We start from the raw sequence: 18614 nt of genomic DNA, 5'->3' as shown, positions 1-18614 counted from the left end.
TCAAGATTTCCAATAATCTTTTTTCCCCTTTTGTTTTAATGTAAAATCACAATGTTATCAGATTTATATGGATACAATGTGTCCAATAATCTTCTTTTCCCCCTTTTTGTTTTAAGGTAAAACCACAATGTTATCAGACTTATAGGTATACAATGTGTATGGTTTGGTTTGGTTTGGTTTGTTTGACACAATAAGTAATATTTCTAAAAATATTACTTAAATGTAAAAGGGTTAATTAAATTTACGTGGTAAATTCTTATCACTACAAGTTTCATTATAGCCTTTTGGCTACTGTTTCAATTAAAGAAATCACATTTAATTACCTCCTCCTCGTCTCCATTTTCTTCTTCCTCTTCAGAATCTAAAAGCAGCTTCCTTTTCCTTCGAAGCCGCTTGGAGGGTCTATCGGTTTCACGAATCTGACTGTTATTTGTCTGTTTCCCACAGTTGGTGGTATTGTCCTTAGACAGTCTACCAAAAGATGCAATTACATGCACTTAGAAAACATGGTCTCTAAGATGGCACCAATGGTTAACATATTTTAAATCTGCACCATTTTCTTCCCTACAAACCTACAATTTAAATAACATTGTGGGGCTCTACATTCATCAGAGGTAATGTGCATGGAGGTGTATATCTGTGTCTATATCTGGTATTGCCTGTGTTAAACTCTCATTCATAAGTTAGATAATCAGCATTGGTACTTCGGCATGCATTTAGGGTTGTGCTCCATTTATCATTGCTGATTCTTCTGCATTCATCTTCATTTAACGACCCCATAATCCCTTGCAGGGTGGAGTCTGGGCAACTGAATGGACCAAGCAAAGCGTTTTAATGGTCGGATGCCCTTCCTGTCACCAATGCGGAGTTTTGTTCAGCAAATGTGTGCAAAGAGAGAGAAATATCTGCCTCTACCTAGGATCGAACTCACAGACTCCTGATTGTGAGGCGAGAGCTCCACCTCTAGGCCACCGCACCACTCCTGCTGATTCTTCTGTATTACTGCTCTTTAATTCTTTGTTTTCATATTATTGACAAGCCAACTTATTAAAGTCTTCTGAATTGATTCAGCACAGACACTAAGGCATGTGGATAGTAAGCCACAAGAATGGTTTAATATAGAGCATTAATTCAACTGCTTAGCAAACAGTTGTCATTCTTAGTTCTACATTTCAATTTGATTTTTTAAGGCTGTTGTCTGCTCAGGAAAGAGTGGGTATTCTCTGTTTGGAAATCACATGCTACATTTACCCTAACCTAACTAGGAAACTTAAACAAACCAACAATGAATTGACATATCAGTCTGACTTAACATGATATATGAATGTGGTTAATTTGTTCGATATTAATTCCCTCTAACCAGGAGTGTATGGATTTTATGGACACGAAAACCACAGACAAAGATGATGTCACTTGAAGCATTGGCCCAGAGTTGCATGGATGAGATGGGTGATCATATAAATGGGAATAAATAAACATATACATACACTGTGTAACTGCACACAGAATGTATGATATAATAGCCTACAACGGAGTAAATCCAGGAGGGGCACTGCAAAGTTAAAAAAAAAAGAATTGCATTTTGTATTAACACCATAAGAGTTAGGATTCCTTTTTTTTTTGTTTCCCTCTGAAACTATGATCACCAATACCCATCTTCAATTTTTAATAAAAAAAATTAAACCGAATTAAAGCAAACTGAGATTCCTCTGCAAATGATATTCTGATATTGATATTCTGATATGATTGGGTCATTTACACAGTCCCATTTCTTGCCCTCCTGTTGGTTTTCAATATCCTTTCCAAAACCTGGGTGTGAGGATCCAGAAGCCTTTTAGAAATGATTTTACACAATTCAAAAACTATGGATGTGAAGCTTTTATCCTCTTATTTCTTTTAAAGCAGGGATGCTTAGATCTGGCCTGTGGGACCCCCCTGGAAAAAGTGAAGGACAGGTACATGGTGCCTCTGCTAGCAAAAGTGGAGCTTGAGAGGGCCACACGCGGCCTTCCCAGGCTCCGTTTTCAGCCACGACAGCCTCCTGCAGTCCTCTGCCAGCAAAAATGGAGCTGGGGGGGGGGGGGGGTAGGCTGTGCACAGCCTCCTCGAGCTCCATTTTCGCTGGCAGAGGGCTGCAGGTGGCCGTCGCTGACAAAAACACTCCTGTTCTAAAGTGACCTTTCCAACGTAGATGTGCACCTATATCTTTAATACGTAAAGATATAACCAGTCCTTGACTTATGACCACAACTGAGCCCAACATTTCTATTGCTATGACATTTGTTAAGTGAGTTTCGCCCCGTTTTATGATCTTTCTTGCCAGAGTTATTAAGTGAATCACTGCAGGTGTTAAGTTAGTAACCAGGTTGTTGTGAATCTGGCTTCCCCATTGACCTGGCTTGTCGGAAGGTCACAAAAGGTTTGGTCGTAAGTTTGAAAAAAAACCCGATCATAAGTCACTTTTTTCCAGTGCCATTGTAACTTTGAGTGATCAGCAAATAAACTGTTATAAGTTGAGGACTACCTGTAAATGCAGATTGTACCCCAAGACTACATCCATGTTAAGATGTATTTTAATGAAATGAAGAAAGCAAGCAAACGGTATCACCTCTCTTTACTCTCCTGATGAGAATTCTCAAAGGTCTCCATTTGTCCAGAACAGATGAGTCTTGAGTTCTGGTCTAGAACGATTCCTGTCTTTGGGTTCTGCAAAATCCAAGAGTCGGCAATGAAAAAAATACTTCAAATATTTATTACGTAACAAATTCCCTCTCTCTTGCTTTTTCAGCCTTTCATTAATTGAATCTCGTAATCTCCTGCAATTGAATTAATCACCATGGACTTTAATGAAAATACTATGCCACTCATGCCTAAGCCCCAAATCACAAACAGCTGACATATCCGGTGATATTTTAATTGTGGAAGAAACCTCTGAGATGAGAAGTCTGGAAATTTGTGTAAATGCCTCTGGACACTCATTTACATTGAAAAATTTCAGAGGAGAAAGCTACCGTATGTGTATTCTTTGCAACAATAGGAGAATGTTGTAGTACTTTAAAGAATAACAAACGACTTTAACAGCTGTTATAGACATTTCATTAAAAAAAAAGCCCTTTAAGGACACAGTCAAGAAATGACTGGTTGAACCAAGTATGATGACTTAATTGAATTTCAAAGCTTCTTTCTAACCAAGATGAATCCTTTAAACTCCAGTAATGTTTATTAACATTGAGAGATACAGTATATTGTAACTATGTATTGTAACCCTGCAAATAATGTATTATAGTTGTATATGGGATTTTGTTTTTACATGTACAGAAGTTGGTTTTAGTCTTTTATGCAATAATAATAATATCTGAACAGAAGAGTAAATTATATTCAACCAAACAGAGGTTTCCAACTTGAGTGTAGTGAACCATTCATTTATGTAAATGTATAGACCCAGGTTGAAAAAGAATATAAGTTGAATGCATAGACTTGGGGATACAGGAAAAAAATGAGAGTTGAGATCAGATTTCATTACTAAGCAGTAAAAGCATCCCTGGGAGATGTCTCATTAATCAAAGGCAAAGATGAAGCCAAAACTAGATCCCCTAAGAAAAAATTAAGTCAGGAATGATCTTCTGTATCCAAAAAGAACCACGTTAACCCCAGTCATAGTCAATAAGTTGTAAACCTTCCAATATATGATTTTGGCAACTCGGTTATATGTTGTATATAATCAGTCTGTGAGATTTTGCTGCAGACACTGATAAGGTGATCCACTATTAGTATTATTATTTATAAAATGTATTGGCACCCATATTACCATAGGGTAACTCAGGGCAGCTCAAAGTTACATAAAATCTAAAACATAAAAAGTTAAAAACAAATATTAAAACCAAAAACACATGGAGAAGGGTGGAGGTGGAGTGGGAGAGGGGTAGATGGGATCTGTTATTGCTCAATCAACCACCTTCCAATATCTCAGGGGCTGCCACAAAGGAGTCAAGCTATACTCCAAAGCACCTGAGGGCAGGACAAGAAGCAATGGGTGAAAACGAATCAAGGAGAGAAGCAACTTAGAACTAAGGAGAAATTTCCTGACAGTGAGAACAGTTAACCAATGGAACAACTTGCCCCCAGAAGTTGCGAATGCTCCAACACTGGAAGTGTTTAAGAAGATGTTGGTTAACCATTTGTCTGAAGTGGTGTAGGGTTTCCTGCCTAAGCAGGGGGTTGGACTAGAAGACCTCCAAGGTCCCTTCCAACTGTTATTCTATTCTATTCTATTCTATTCTATTCTATTCTATTCTATTCTATTCTATTCTATTCTATTCTATTCTATTCTATTCTATTTGTTATACCTCCATTGTGCTCATCCCCAACAATTTTGGAAGGAAGTACAGAAGACATTTCTATCAAAGAAATGTAGGGCAAATGTTATTTTTATAACAATTTCTAAAGTATTACCACTATGTCACAGACACATGTATTAATTTACTTCAGTGTTCATGGTGCAAATATATATTGCCATAACATGAAGCAAACTACAAAAACCTGGGTATGACAGAGAATTTCATACACATGGCCCTACAAATATATATTTATATTTAATTTATATTTATAGGGCCATGTGTATGAAATCCAAATCTGGAAAGAGAAAAATGATTGCCAGTACCTGGTAGATTGAAGTGGGCTCCAAGATCATGTTGATATTTATTCATACTGTTCAAAATACCATCTTGGACTTTCCAAATGTCTGGGATTTAGCTCTCAAAATTTTAAGAAAAGACACAGAAGCTGAGAAATTCTAAAAGTAGAAATCCATACCTTTGGAAATCTTCCAGGTTGGGGGAAGCTGTTTCAGTATATACAGTAATAATCCAAAGAGAAAAAAAACAATGTTTTTTCTACTAATTATTTAGCTATCCCTAAAGAGTGTAGATAACATTTCTACTGCATAATTTATATCTCTACATAGGCTCCTTTTAATACTTAATTAGTATCTGCTATTGTCTACTAAGTCATTTTTAATCAATGTTAAACATTAAGGTCTAATGATTTCAGTATGAGAGATTTAAGAAGGTGCATTAAATCCAAGTTGATCTGTTTTGATTGGACATTACCCCACTTTGGCAATAGACATGTTAGCAAGTTTAAAGGACAATATCATATTTTAAAATACAAAAATAAATTATAGAAATCTAAGTATGCAAACCCCTGAAAAATAAGGGAAGACCTTGTTTTAACTAGATGATAGCAACTAAATATTATATAATTTGTTCCACAATTAAATTGATTTATCCCAGGTCGATATAACAGCGCCCTACTAAAAAATGCAGCTCAGAGAAATTATTGGTCAATAGATATACACTGACCCAATGATTTTCATTAATGGAACAACAAGAGAATGCACACGGGGGAGGGGGTGTTAAAATCATGACCTCAGCACAATTATATATAAAGTTAAAATAAAATTACATGGAGGAGATGATCATATTATTGAACATTCTTACAAAATTATTTTGTTTATTTTAAGATTATGCTAATCACGAAACCACTCTTTAAATTAACCAACTGATTAAATATCCCTGTTATTGATTAAGAAAATGTGCCTAAACTAACTTTAAACATCATTCTCTGTGGTTTACAAGCCTCAGTTCTGAGTATGAGGTCAGAAAAAATACTTTCTAGATACTTCTATTGTTGAATTCTTGGTGCTCTCTGAGCTTGGTTGCTTTTGCTTGCAGAAATCAGCCATCAATAGATAACAAAGAGATAAACCACATTTACATCCCATTCAAAAAAGAGAATAAAAAAGCTAAGAAGGAAACAAAAAGACCAGAACATATCTTCTCCAGCAATCAACACCTAGACAAGCAGGGATTAAGAAAGACCCAGACAAACAATCAAGCAGAAAACAATAACCTAATCAAGGAACTACCAGGAAAATCCCATCTCCACCAACACTGGCAGAACAAGCTACTGGGTTGAAAAAAGGGGAGCAAACACCACACTCAGTCTCACTGACAATGTTACACAGTGAGTTAATAGGTCGGTAAGCAAACAAAAAAGCTCAGAGAGTACCTTGCAAGGACCTTGCACGGTTCAACTCTGAACTACACGTATTCTGTTCTATTGGATACTCATATTTCATAATAGCTAAATGAATTCTGCATCAGATAAAATCCTGTAATGCTACTTAGCAATTAACGATAGTAAGAAAGGCTGATAAAGAAAAAAAGCCTTTATCAGAGTAAACTAAATAAATTATATAATGCAAGTTGCAGTACATGAAAAACTATTATGGGTCTAATAAAATCTGCCTGTACGAAGGCACAACTCCGCAGTAGGAGACGGGAAAGAAACACAATCCTTCCATCTCCCCCCACCCCCACCATCTGGTCAGAACCTATTCTTCCATTCCAGTGGTGAAATCCAATTTTTTTTACTACCGGTTCTGTGGGCAAAATCTCCATTTCCACCCCACTCCAGGGGAAGGATGTTGCAAAATCCCCATTCCCTCCCCACTCCTTGGGGAAGAATATTGCAAAATCTCCATTCCCACCCCACTCTGGGGCCAGCCAGAGCCGGTATTTGCTGGTTCTCCGAACTACTCAAAATTTCCATTACCAGTTCTCCAGAACCTGTCAGAACCTGCTGGATTTCACCCGTTCCATTCCCACCCCCACCCAGGGTGGATAAAAATCAATTATTTTAAAAAAAATAAAATAAAAAAAAAATCAGATTTTTTTAATTTAAATCGGATTTTTTTGATTTTTATCGAATTTATTTTAATAAAAAAACTTTTGGGGTAAAAGTCTATCGTAATATAGTTTTCTATTTAAGATACATAAATAATTTAGTTTATTCAGCATGAAATGGAGCTTAGTTATGTAGCATGAGGCTGTATATTCTGCAACACTGGGACTATCGGTGAGTCAACAGTGGGTTAAAGGAGTAGCAGAGATGACAGTTGCTCTTTAAAAATTATGATTTAAATCGAGTTGGTTAAAATCAAGCCTTTTTACTAGTGATTTAAATCATGATTTAAATCATGATTTAAATCAACTCGATTTAAATCAAATCCACCCTGCCCCCACCCACCCCAAATCACAACTAACCAAGTTTCTTGGGTGAGAAAAAAAACATTTTGTTCTTCCTCAAGGAAAAAAACAATCCAGTTGTCTTTTGAAAACCAGCTTTCAACAGTCCCAAAAGGTGGGGCTAAGAGTGCATTCCTCAACAGGTAACACATATGGAAGAAGTTCTCAAACCAGATTATTCCACAATGATTCCCAATATCATATATCCACGAATGTCATAAAACCAAAAACTGTGTTTCAGATTTCCACAGATCTATATCAATACAGAAGAAAGCACAGTGGGGGAAGGTCGTGTATGCCAGCAAGTTCAAAGGATGCTATAACCCATTTACTACATAGATGGGCATAATGGAAGGACCAATAACAATTTGTCAGAGATGTTTTTTGGCCTGACAAATTGTTTTTAGGACACATTTTTTTCTTCTCAGTTAAGTATTCTTTAAGAACTGGAAATGTACCCTGTTTCCCCGAAAATGAGACATCCCCTGATAATAAGCCCGATTGGGCTTTTGAGTGCATGCGCTAAAATAAGCTGTCCCCTGAAAATAAGCCGTCCCCAAAAATATTTAACCGCGTGCGCAGCAGTCCCCTCCATTTCCTCTGGTTAGGGTTAGGGAGACAGAGCTGGAAATCAGGTAAGACGGCAAAAGGAACCCCGTTTTGCTTCACACGCCCCAAAATAATAAGATCTCCCTGAAAATAAGGCCAAGCACTTATTTCGGGGTTCAAAAAAATAAGACAGGGTCTTATTTTCGGGGAAACATAGTATGAAACAACTTATCTCAGGGTAAAAACACCAGAATGCATTTCTTAAGAGAAAACTTGTCTCCAGAAACTTCATATTTGTTGCACAGTGAGCCAACACTAGACATCCATAAATTCCAGCTCTGGTATCTGTTTCCTTTTGTCTGCAAATTGTGAAGGAGGGCAATACATTTTCTCTATCTAGACAAAAAAATATTAGGGAACTTGTTTCTATACTACGACTTGACACTATTGGAGAACTGCTATCAAACAGGATAAATAAAATAGACAGATAGTTGGCTAAGAACGGTTGTTAAATTCATTTCAGAAATTCTAAAGATATACTTTGAAAGCTCATCTGTACTCAAAGCACTAACTCAGACACTATACTCTCTACTATGAATAATCTCTGTTCCAGCGTTTTTGGAGAGATGTCACTTCACATTCCTGGCAACACATTAATCACTCAAATTCTTCCACTTGAAAAATACAAAATTTCTTTATCAGTTTGGCTCTGAAAATATTACTTTGAAGTGCAGAGGCACATTCAAGTGACTTACAGGTAGTCCTTGATTTATGACCATTCAACCTTACGATGGACCTTCCCAAAGCTAATTACTATTTTCATAGTTTTGATGGCCCCACAATCATGTGATCATATTTTGGGTGCTTGGCAGCTGGCCCACCTTTACGGCCCATTTGCAGAATCCCACAGTCATAGGACTGCAATTTGCAACATTGTCAATTTCTTCCAGCTTCCAGCAAAAAATGGTCATTGGGGAATATAAATTATCTTAATGACTGAAGCTTTCACTTTACAACCATAGTAAAAACTGGTCATAACTTTGAATCTGTTCACACAATGCCTCGACTTCTAACCACAAAAACGTATGATTGTAATTATGGTCTCAATCAAGGTCATAAGTTGAGAACCATCTGTAGTTTGATTAAAGGTGAAGATGTACTCAATTTGAGCGGAATTCCATGCAGCTTTGATTGCAGGGGAAATCAAGGGGAGGGCGGAAGAGTAAATGATAACAGGTGTGTAATGACACTGTATTTGAGTTGTCATTTTGGCATCATCATCTTTTATTTCAAATGCTGTTGTCATGCAGTGTGCTTCCCAGTGTTGTATATGTTTCCCACTACTTTCTTCTGGTACAATTCAGGCGTCGTTTTTTATTATTATTATTTCTGACTTTTCAATAATGGACAAGCATGCTTGTTTAAATTTCTCCTGTGTGGTCTCTCCTACGGAAGGTGTGCACATAAGGGCTTCTTTGTCATTTGTTATGGTTACTCCAAACATCTTCCTATGTTAATCTATAAGTGTAAGTAAATCATGGTTGCCGTGCTAAACCAGCCATGGGAAACTTTCTAATTTCTGTAGCAATTCCCATAAGGGGAACCAACTGAATGTGATCAAGCATGAACGGGCATGATTAATATAAGATACCGTTCTAAAGAATTCCGAACTCACCTTCCTTTATTTCATTACTGCATGAATATAAAAACTTGAGCCAGCTTGCAAAAATACTCATTTTAGAGTTCATGGACTTAAATGTGTGGAGCTAGTTTTCTCTCTATTCAGCTTTGCTAATGGTATAATAGCTGTTTTATGCTCATAGTATGGGGACTATTATTAGATTATTGTGCAAATAATTATACAACTATTTTCTAGAAAATAACTGAATTGGAAAACATGTCTTATCTTAAATAACACTGATGAAAAAATGACTACCTTTGCACAAATTCTTAATCATCTTTTGGTTGCAAACTGCATTACACTTAATCAAGAGTGGAGGTATGACTAGCCAATTCATTTCATCTGCTAGGTAGAAAAAAATCTTAGGGAAATCAGACTATCATTTCATTTGTATGGGTTCCATGTCTGTTATTGTCTGAAGAACATCATGTCACTCACTTTAATTAAAAAGACATCCTTTGAAACGTAAAGGTCTTCTGGTCTGAAGAACCATACGTGATTAGTGAGGCTCAATCTGTTTAACAACTTTGTGCAGTTAACATCAAACAGTTGCTCCAATTAGCTTGTGAATAACGTTTAAGAACTATTGTCTTTAATGATAGCAAAGCACAATTTAAGGTTAACACAGTAGATCCATAAACTCTAATTTTATTACACAAACTAGGTAAGTGCTAGTAAGGAGTGGGTTTTGCTGTTCATATTCTAGTGGTTTGCCCTGTCAATGTTGGTGGGGGTAGATGTTCTTTGATTGGGCTGTTTATAATCTTGGCTTCTTTGGCAATTTCTTGATTGAAGTATTGTTTACTTGATGGTTGGTCTGATGTTAATCTTGGAGTTAATCTATGCTCCTCTAGGTGCTGACTGCTGGTGAGGAGGTGTTTTTGGTTCCCTTTTTATCTCTTTTGCAGTCTGTAGATATTGCTTATATCTACCAATATAATAATTATTATTATTATAATTATAACACCAAGGCAGTGTTTTAGGTCCAACACTCTTCATACTTTACATAAATGACCTTTGCAATCATATTAAAATCAACTGTGTTCTCTTCGCTGATGATGTTAAACTATTCAACACCACTGACAATGCAACTACCCTTCAAAAAGACCTTGACTATGTGTCAGATTGGTCTAACAAGTGGCAACTTCAAATCTCAACCAACAAATGCTCTGTCTTGCACATTGGCAAAAAAAATCAAAACATAAAATACAAATTAGATGGACATGACCTTGTAGATGACCCTCACTCTGTCAAGGACCTTGGAGCACTCATCTCTAATAATCTAAGTGCCAGAACCCACTGTAAAAACATTGCCAAAAAGGCTCTAAGAGTTGTTAACCTAATCTTGCGTAGCTTCTTCTCTGGTAATATTGTACTACTAACTAGAGCATACAAAACATTTGCTAGACCAATTCTCGAATACAGCTCATCTGTCTGGAACCCGCACAGCATATCGGACATAAATACAATTGAGAGAGTTCACAGATATTTTACAAGAAAAGTCCTCCATTACACTAATTGCAATAAAAGACCTTATGCCATCAGACTCCAAATTTTGGGCTTAAGACAACTTAGAACTACGCCGACTTCAGTCTGAGCATAGTACATAAAATTATCTGCCACAATGACCACTTCAGCTTCAACCACAATTCACGAGCAAATAATATACAAACTCAAGGTAAACCACTCCAAACTCGACTGCAGAAAATACGACTTCAGTAAGAGTGGTCAATGCCTGGAATGCATTACCTGACTCTGCGGTTTCTTCCCCAAACCCCCAAAACTTTAACCTTAAACTGTCTACTGTTGACCTCACCCCATTCCTAAGAGGTCTGTAAGGGGCGTGCATAAGTGCACCAGCATGCCAACCGTCCCTGCCCTAATATTCCTTTTTACTCTTTTTTCATGTATTCAAATTATGTTTATACTTTTACCTGCTTATATATGCTTGACTAAATAAATAAATAAAATAAAATGTGTATTGATGGCTAATTTGTCAGAGTGCCAAGCTCCTAGAAATTCCCTAGCATTTTTGGATTTGGCTCAGTCTAGGATGGTCAGTTTCCCAACTGAAGCTATGGTTAAGTCTGTTCATATGTTGTGAAATTAAGGAGTTTTCATCATGTCTTCTGATTGCTAGTTGGTGTTCATGGATGTGTTCTGCCAGTTTTCTGCCTGTTTGTCCTATGTAATGGTTGTTGCAGTCATTACACTGTAACGTAAATTATTTAGCACTACTTTTTAGTAACAACTATCAAAGACTAAATCCAGACAGATGTGATACAATATTAAGTCCTGTGTCCCAAAAGTGCTTTTCCAAAAGGCAACTGGACATTCTAGGGGTTTTGGGGTTTTTTTTGACAACATTTAGCTTTTTATCCAAGAAGCTTTTTTAGTTCTGAAGAAGCTTCTTCGATAAGAAGTGAAATGTTTTCAAGGAAAAAAAACCAAGGAGGTCCACTTGCCTTTTGGAAAAGCACTGTTGGGACAATGGTGACCTGGATGATTGAGAATATCCACAGACATCCTGTGGTTTCAATTAGCATTGAAAAATCCAGAAGAATCAAATAACTTGCATTCTTTCCATATAGTCCTCAGGAGATCAACCAGGAGTAAAGCATCCAATACTTTCCAGCATATGCCAAACCCAAACTGGTTATTAGATCCTGTCTAAGCATCAATTTCCTCCAAAGTCACAGAGCTGTTTAATGATGCAGCTGTTTAGATTCAAAGGATCTAATAATGGCTCCTTTAGTTCAAGGTGAAATTTAAGACTTTTTGAAGTTCTCACAAATACAGAGAACCAATGCTAATATATGCAATAGAGTGCACACAACCACATGTCACTATGTAGCACTATGTCAGAAGCCAATGTGAGACCAATGAAGGAAAATATTTGTAGCTCAGGTTGACATGAGGGTCCTTGGTCCTCTCTGAGCTTGGTTGTTTTCCTGCAGACATTTCTAAACATCTGCAAGAAAACAACCAAGCTCAGAGATCAAGACCCCCCCACCCAGTGTGAGACTCAGTGCAGAGTAAGAAACACAAACTATGTGCAGTTAGGAAGCAGCTATGAAGAATTGCTAACAGACATACTCATCATTAAGATATCATACATTACTTCATTATATCATACAATATATGAACATTTAAATTTACAAAAATTTACAATAGTATGTAAAATGTTAGACCAATTGATGGGGATGACTGCATTTAAAATAATTTCCTCATATGGCTTAAGTTATTACTCATTTAGCATATGGAATAGGGCTTAAGTGACAGTAGTGAATAAAAATTGGCTTACTTCCGAAAAGTCTACCTTTAAGTAATTACTGTGACTGGGTAATACTAATACGATACCACATATTCAGTTTTTTTTAATAATAAATTTACAGACATTTCTAAAATTCTGTTTTCACTTTGTTATTATGGGGTATTGAGTATAGATTAATCAGAAAAAATGAATTTCAACAACTGTAGAATCTGGCTGTAGCATAACAAAATTGATAAAAGTGAAGGGGGTCTTAATACGTTCGTGTATTTTAAATTCAAGGATTTCATAGCTCTATTTGGAAAAGTATCCGAAGTTTCAAAACAGACATTGGGAACAGCTTGCAAACTGAATCAGATTTGGTCTCAGATATGCTATCTGAGCCTTTACTAGAGTAGCTCATGATTCTACCTTACCCAATATAATTTTTAATCTAAGGTTGCTCGCTACAGTATATGGTGAGCCCTTTTTTAAAAAAAACCCTAATTGAAACTATTAAGCTATCAGCCTAATTTCCAACTGTGGGGTTTAAATTATTTCCACATCAAGAAATCAGTAAAATATCCAAAAATTAGAGTAATGGTAATGTAATGTAATATGCTAAAAGCAACACATTTAAGGGAGAAAGATATTTACATACTATAATGCTCTGCTATTCATTTCATTAAAATTAATGCTACTGATTGTTGTTGCAATGAACTATAATTTCATTCATAAAGTGATAGAGGTTTATGCTAATCAGAGCAAATGAGAAGAAATCTTCATCACCTATTTTACACTGAAATTCCATATAGCTTCAAATTCAGGAATCTGTTTTGGCACCATTAAACACATTTCCCAAGAAACTAATTTTAGTGTGGAACATTTGCATAGTGAAGTACTACTCAGTTTAGTTATGTCAAAACCTGACACAGGCCTTTTACAATCAAGAGATAAACACTCTGATTTCCATGAGTAAACTAACTCCCCCATATTGATGAGTATCACTGACCTGCAAGCCTCACATTGAATTAATTACCTAGTCGTATAATTAGAAACAATTTTTGGTATTTAAAGTCTTAATAAACAAGTTTGAAAAAGATTAAGGGAAAAATATGACAAGTGAACCACCTCTTCCCTCTGTAAAGATATCTAGTACTGTATTCTGTACCAATTTCTATCATTTTATTGTATATTCCTACAGCTTTTACTTACAGTATTAGCAACCTGGAGATCCTGACACAAGGTTAGACAAATCTTATGTTAGAAATGCAAGCCATAAGTTCAATTTTATTTATTTATTATTAAAATTTATATGCTGCCCTTCTCCCGTAGGACTCGGGGCGGCTCACACAATAAAAACCACAACAATAAAATACTAAAAACCAATCCAAATTTAAAATCCCCAAAGTTAAAAGCCTCATAGTCGGTCAGGGAATTTGCTGAAAAAGCCATGTCTCAGGACAGCGCAGAAAGGCCTGAAGACATGGCTTTTTCTATGCATTATTACTATTACTCTACACTAAAGGCTGGGAATAATTTCAAGACCGAAATTCCAGCAAAGAAAAATGTCTTTAAAGATATACAATTATTTCTGCTGAAAATGTCACACAGACAATTACTGTGGCCAGCATTAACAATTCCCCTTATTTATTACTCAAAGAACACAGTAATAAAACTACATTTAAAGATGTTTTTCATCTGGATGTATGTTAGTTAATACCAGGCTAGAACAGTTTCATTGAAAGAGCAATTTCAATTAAAATAATAGTTTTGTTAAGCAATTAAATAAAGAATATATTCATCTCAAATATCTCATTTATATAAGATTAATACATACATATATATGTATAGGCACATGTATGTGTGCATACAGATGTTAATGCGAATCTTGACACATTAAAGGTAAAAGGTAAAGGTAAAGGTAAAAAGTTTATTAAGATTTAAACTTTTACATACCTTATTTCATTAAATGTATCAAATATTGCTCTATGTGTACAAAAGCACATAGGAAGCCCCAAACAATTTACTGAATATTATTACTAGAATTCCTTTTTCAAAGGCAGAAGGGAGGCAAGAAGAGCCCCACAAAAAATCACAATGGTGTCACTTTTCAAAATCAGTTGCATATATTTTTGATGTTCAAAAACACACTCGCATGTAAAGAACATTCTGCAGATGCAAGAAGTAAAACTTAATTTATACTCATTTTAATTTTGGACACAAAGTTCTGCTGTTTATTTTTGTGGTTTATGATACAGAAATACACAATCTACCTTCCAGGTACTATTAGTTTGTATATTTCACATCAGTAATCCTGGCTATAGCAAATGGGAATGAGTTCAGTTAGTTCTGACTATCATCAAGGAAGGGGACAATAAAAAAAATGCAAAAATTTAATTCCAGGCATCCTACTAAAAGTTTTAAGAAAAGTATTTTGATGAAACTCTGAACAGCTGATGCCTGTCGGAATAGATGATTATAAGACAATTATATAGACACAAAATTATAAACGGTGAGGTCATTAGGCCATGAAATATAGTTTATGAGAGTTCTTTATTACAGAGACACAGATATCCATAAAACATTTCATAACCCATCTGTCCCTTTCTGTGAATTTTTTAGTATGCCAACAAGGAGACAGATCAAATGTGAGTGGAATGCTTGAAGAAGCAAGCGCTAATCCATGCCATCTTTTCTATGAACGGAACAAGAAAATGTTACGCCTCTCTATTCAGAATTAAAATCCAGGGACATGTCTCCAAGAATCTCAAACCACGGATCCTGGGCTGCAGAACTCCAAGCAATCACTGGATGGCAGCCAAGAGATACGATTTCCCCATTTTTCTGCCACCTGTTGGTTGACCCCATTTTTATAGCCCAGCTCCTGATGCCTTATCTCAGATTTTTTAAAAAAGTTAGTTTTGCTCAATGACCAGATACAGGGTAAAGCCCAACACCTATCAACCAAAAAGAGCAAAAACCATCCTCACAAACATGATGCCCCCCCCAACTTTCACACCTCATATGCGAGTGCACGCACACCCTTTCCAAATAACCGTGCAATGGTTAGGGAAATAACAGAACAACCGAGTTGGAATCCCAAAGGTGCTTTTTCAGGAGACAACTGGACTTTGTTTTTTTCTTTTCTTTTTTTTTTGAAGAGGTTTTGTTTCTCATCCAAGAAGCTTAGATAGATACAGATTAACAGACTTGGAAGGAACCTTGTAGGTCATCTAGTCCAATTCCCCCATCCTCCCCAAGCAGACCCTACACTATTTTCTTCTTCAGCTCTGACAGGAGGGGGGGGGCAGTGTCAGCGCTGAAGAAGCTTCTTGGATGAGAAGCACAACTTCTTCAAAAAAAGAAAGAAAAGTAAAGAAAAAACAAAAAAGTCCAGTTGCCTCCTGAAAAAGCACCTTTGGGACAACCGTGTCCTGGATCAGGGGTCACCAACCTTTCGGACCTCAGAGACCACTACATTCATAATTTTAAATCCCGGAACTACAAATATGATTTAAAAAAAAAAAGATTGTATTTAGTGCAAAATTTAAAAAATGCAAATAATTTTTCTGCAGACCACCAAGTGGTCCATTGACTACCAGTTGATGACCGCTCTCCTGGATGACTGAGAATCTCTACAGGCTTACAGAGTTGGAAGGGACCTTGGAGGTCTTCTAGTCCAACCCCCTTGGCTTTCGAGCAGGAAACCCCCTAAGCCAGTGGGTCTCAACCTTCCTAATGCCGCGACCCTTTAATACAGTTCCTCATGTTGTGGTGACCCCCAACCATAAAATTATTCCTAAAACCATTGAAAATATGTGTTTTCCGATGGTCTTAGCCGACCCCTGTGAAAGGGTTGTTCGACCCCCAAAGGGGTCCGGACCCACAGCTTGAGAACCACTGCCCTAGGCCAGTGTTTCTCAACCTTGGAAGCTTGAAGATGGGTGGATTTCAACTCCCAGAATCCCCCAGCCAGCACTGCTGGCTGGGGGATTCTGGGAGTTGAAGTCCACCCATCTTCAAGCTACCAAAGTTGAGAACCACTGCCCTAGGCCATTTCAGACAAAATCTCTTCTTTAAAAAACCTCCCAGTGTTTTTAAGAAGAGCACCCACAACTTCGTGGGGGGTGGGTGGGTGGGGGGGAGCAAGTCGTTCCGATGAAGATGGGAGGTTGGTAGCCCAATCCCGTCCAACCCAGAGGGCCCATCCAGTTCAGGAAGGCCTCAGGCTGGGGACGGACGGGGCTGTCACCTAACACCACCTACCCCACACCCCAAACCAGGCTGAGGGGGAAAAAAGAGCATCAGTTGAGTGAGGCTGCTTCCTCTACTTGACCTTTGTTTGGTTTGTGTCATAATAGCCATTGGGGTGGGGTGGGGGGGACGGGGACGGGACGGCGGGAAAGCAGCTCGTCCTGAGAGAAATTGCCACGCTCCTCCAACTAAACTCCCCAGCCGATATTAGCCCCCAAAAGGGTCGCGAACCGGCCACTGGGGAAGCGTCAAAAGAGCCCCCGCCGAGCGGCCAGAAGGGAAAACCTCCCTCTTCTCCTTCCCCACCGGGCTTGTCTCTGCCCTGAGGCGGTGAGGTGGGGGGACACGACACCGTCGCCCCCCCCTCACCCCCCGCGGGCTTCTCCCCTTCAGGCACAAAATGGCGGGAGGAAGCGCAGCCTAACGGTGAGAGGGGGGCGCTCAAGCGGGTGGGGTGGAAGACGGCAAAAATGGTTTTTAAGGGGAGAGAAGGCCAAGCAAGTCCTTTGACGCCCTCCTCGCCCGGACTCCCTTCTCCATCCCATACCGAAGTTCAAACTCCAAAAAGTTCTGGGACAAAAAGGGGGGGAAAGGAGAAGAGCGCCCCCCCCTCTGCTTCCCCCACTTGGTACGCTCTAACTTTCCCCTGCCAGTCCCCACTTTCTTTTGACTCACCTCCTCCGCCTCCCCTCGGCTCGATTCTTCGCCTTTAAACTCCCACAACAATTTTTTTTTTTTTTAAACGAGCGCAGCTCGGAACAGCCAAGACGCATGCGCGGAATAACTGGGGCGCGGGCCGTTCCGGCCGGCTTGTAGAAGAACCGAAGAGATGAACAGGCCTGAGGAGGGAGGGAAGGGGGGGGCGCACGCGCCAGCTGAGCCTGGGCGCATGCGCGTCGTGGCTGGAGTTCTGTGTTTTTTTTTTTTTTTGGCGGGCGCGGCTCGGGATGGAGAAGACTCACCTGGAGTGCCGGTCGTGGGGATGCGCCGCGGGTGGGGAAAAACGCTGCACTTCGACACGGGAGTTAGGTGCAGAGCGGGCCCTTGGGCTTCGATGTAATCCGTCCAGGGAAGCCTGCCAGCGGACTAAAAACAGATTACGTAAAAGACTGATCGATTCGAGGCTTTCAGGAAAGGAACTGCGCTCGTCTGTTGCTTGCGGCAAAAATCCCTATCACCAGGGCTGTTTTCACAAATTATTCCTCCCCCTCATCATTACCATCATCCTTCTAGGCCTACATCGCCTGCCCTCTCTTTCTCTCTCACAAAGGACCCCACAGCAGTTTGTGGGAAAACAGTGAAAAAGTCTTCATATAAAACTGACAAATCAACCACACTTGCAATATAACAGAAAATTTTAAAAGTGCTTCTAAAAAAAAAGTCAAAATAATAAGACAACTGTCCTGAGACTAGAGTTGGTGGTATAAAATACTGTATAAACAGATTGGATCTGTGAAAATGGTTCTAAATGCTAAACACAAGTTGATTTGCTGTTCAGAAACTTTGTCATGTGGCAGCTAAAGATGCCCCTATTTATACTATCTTAGGTATATTTAAAAATCAGAAAGAATATCCTACTCTTGACTCCATGATTATATGGTATACCACAGATGACTAGGAACAAGCACTACCAATATAACATCTGAAGCCAAGACAACAAAGAGAACAGAAACAAGTCTAAAAGACAGTTACAAAAAAAAATCTTCATATTGTCTGAAGATACCTTTGATCAAAGCCTTTGAGATCTTTAAAAGCTATCCTCAAGATATTTAATTATGCCTGGAATCCT

The 18614-nt window shown here is 38.2% G+C and overlaps 1 protein-coding gene across 4 annotated transcripts in view; it reads right to left on the bottom strand.

The window, feature by feature from the left end:
- LOC117663464 (lethal(3)malignant brain tumor-like protein 3) overlaps positions 1–17854 on the bottom strand; it is a 54656-nt gene extending 36802 nt beyond the window's left edge. Inside the window, exons 1-4 of one of the 4 annotated variants that reach the window (XM_087876389.1) lie at positions 17501–17583; positions 2609–2706; positions 1488–1552; positions 324–471 (exon numbers count right to left, since the gene is read on the bottom strand). Coding sequence is in view for 3 of the 4 variants with exons in the window: in XM_034413684.3 (XP_034269575.1) it covers positions 324–471; positions 2609–2649 (189 nt within the window). In the remaining variant the exon portion in view is untranslated. Of the gene's footprint in view, positions 1–323; positions 472–1487; positions 1553–2608; positions 2707–17500; positions 17717–17787 lie in introns of those variants that run through there. The other 3 variants (XM_034413684.3, XM_034413683.3, XM_034413685.3) reach the window with 3 other exon arrangements.
- Positions 17855–18614: the final 760 nt, after the last annotated feature.

The sequence above is a fragment of the Pantherophis guttatus genome, chromosome 10, assembly GCF_059756535.1.
Source record: "Pantherophis guttatus breed Tessera chromosome 10, ASM5975653v1, whole genome shotgun sequence".
Classification (NCBI taxonomy): domain Eukaryota; kingdom Metazoa; phylum Chordata; class Lepidosauria; order Squamata; family Colubridae; genus Pantherophis; species Pantherophis guttatus.
This window is presented reverse-complemented; position numbering and strand designations above follow the sequence as displayed.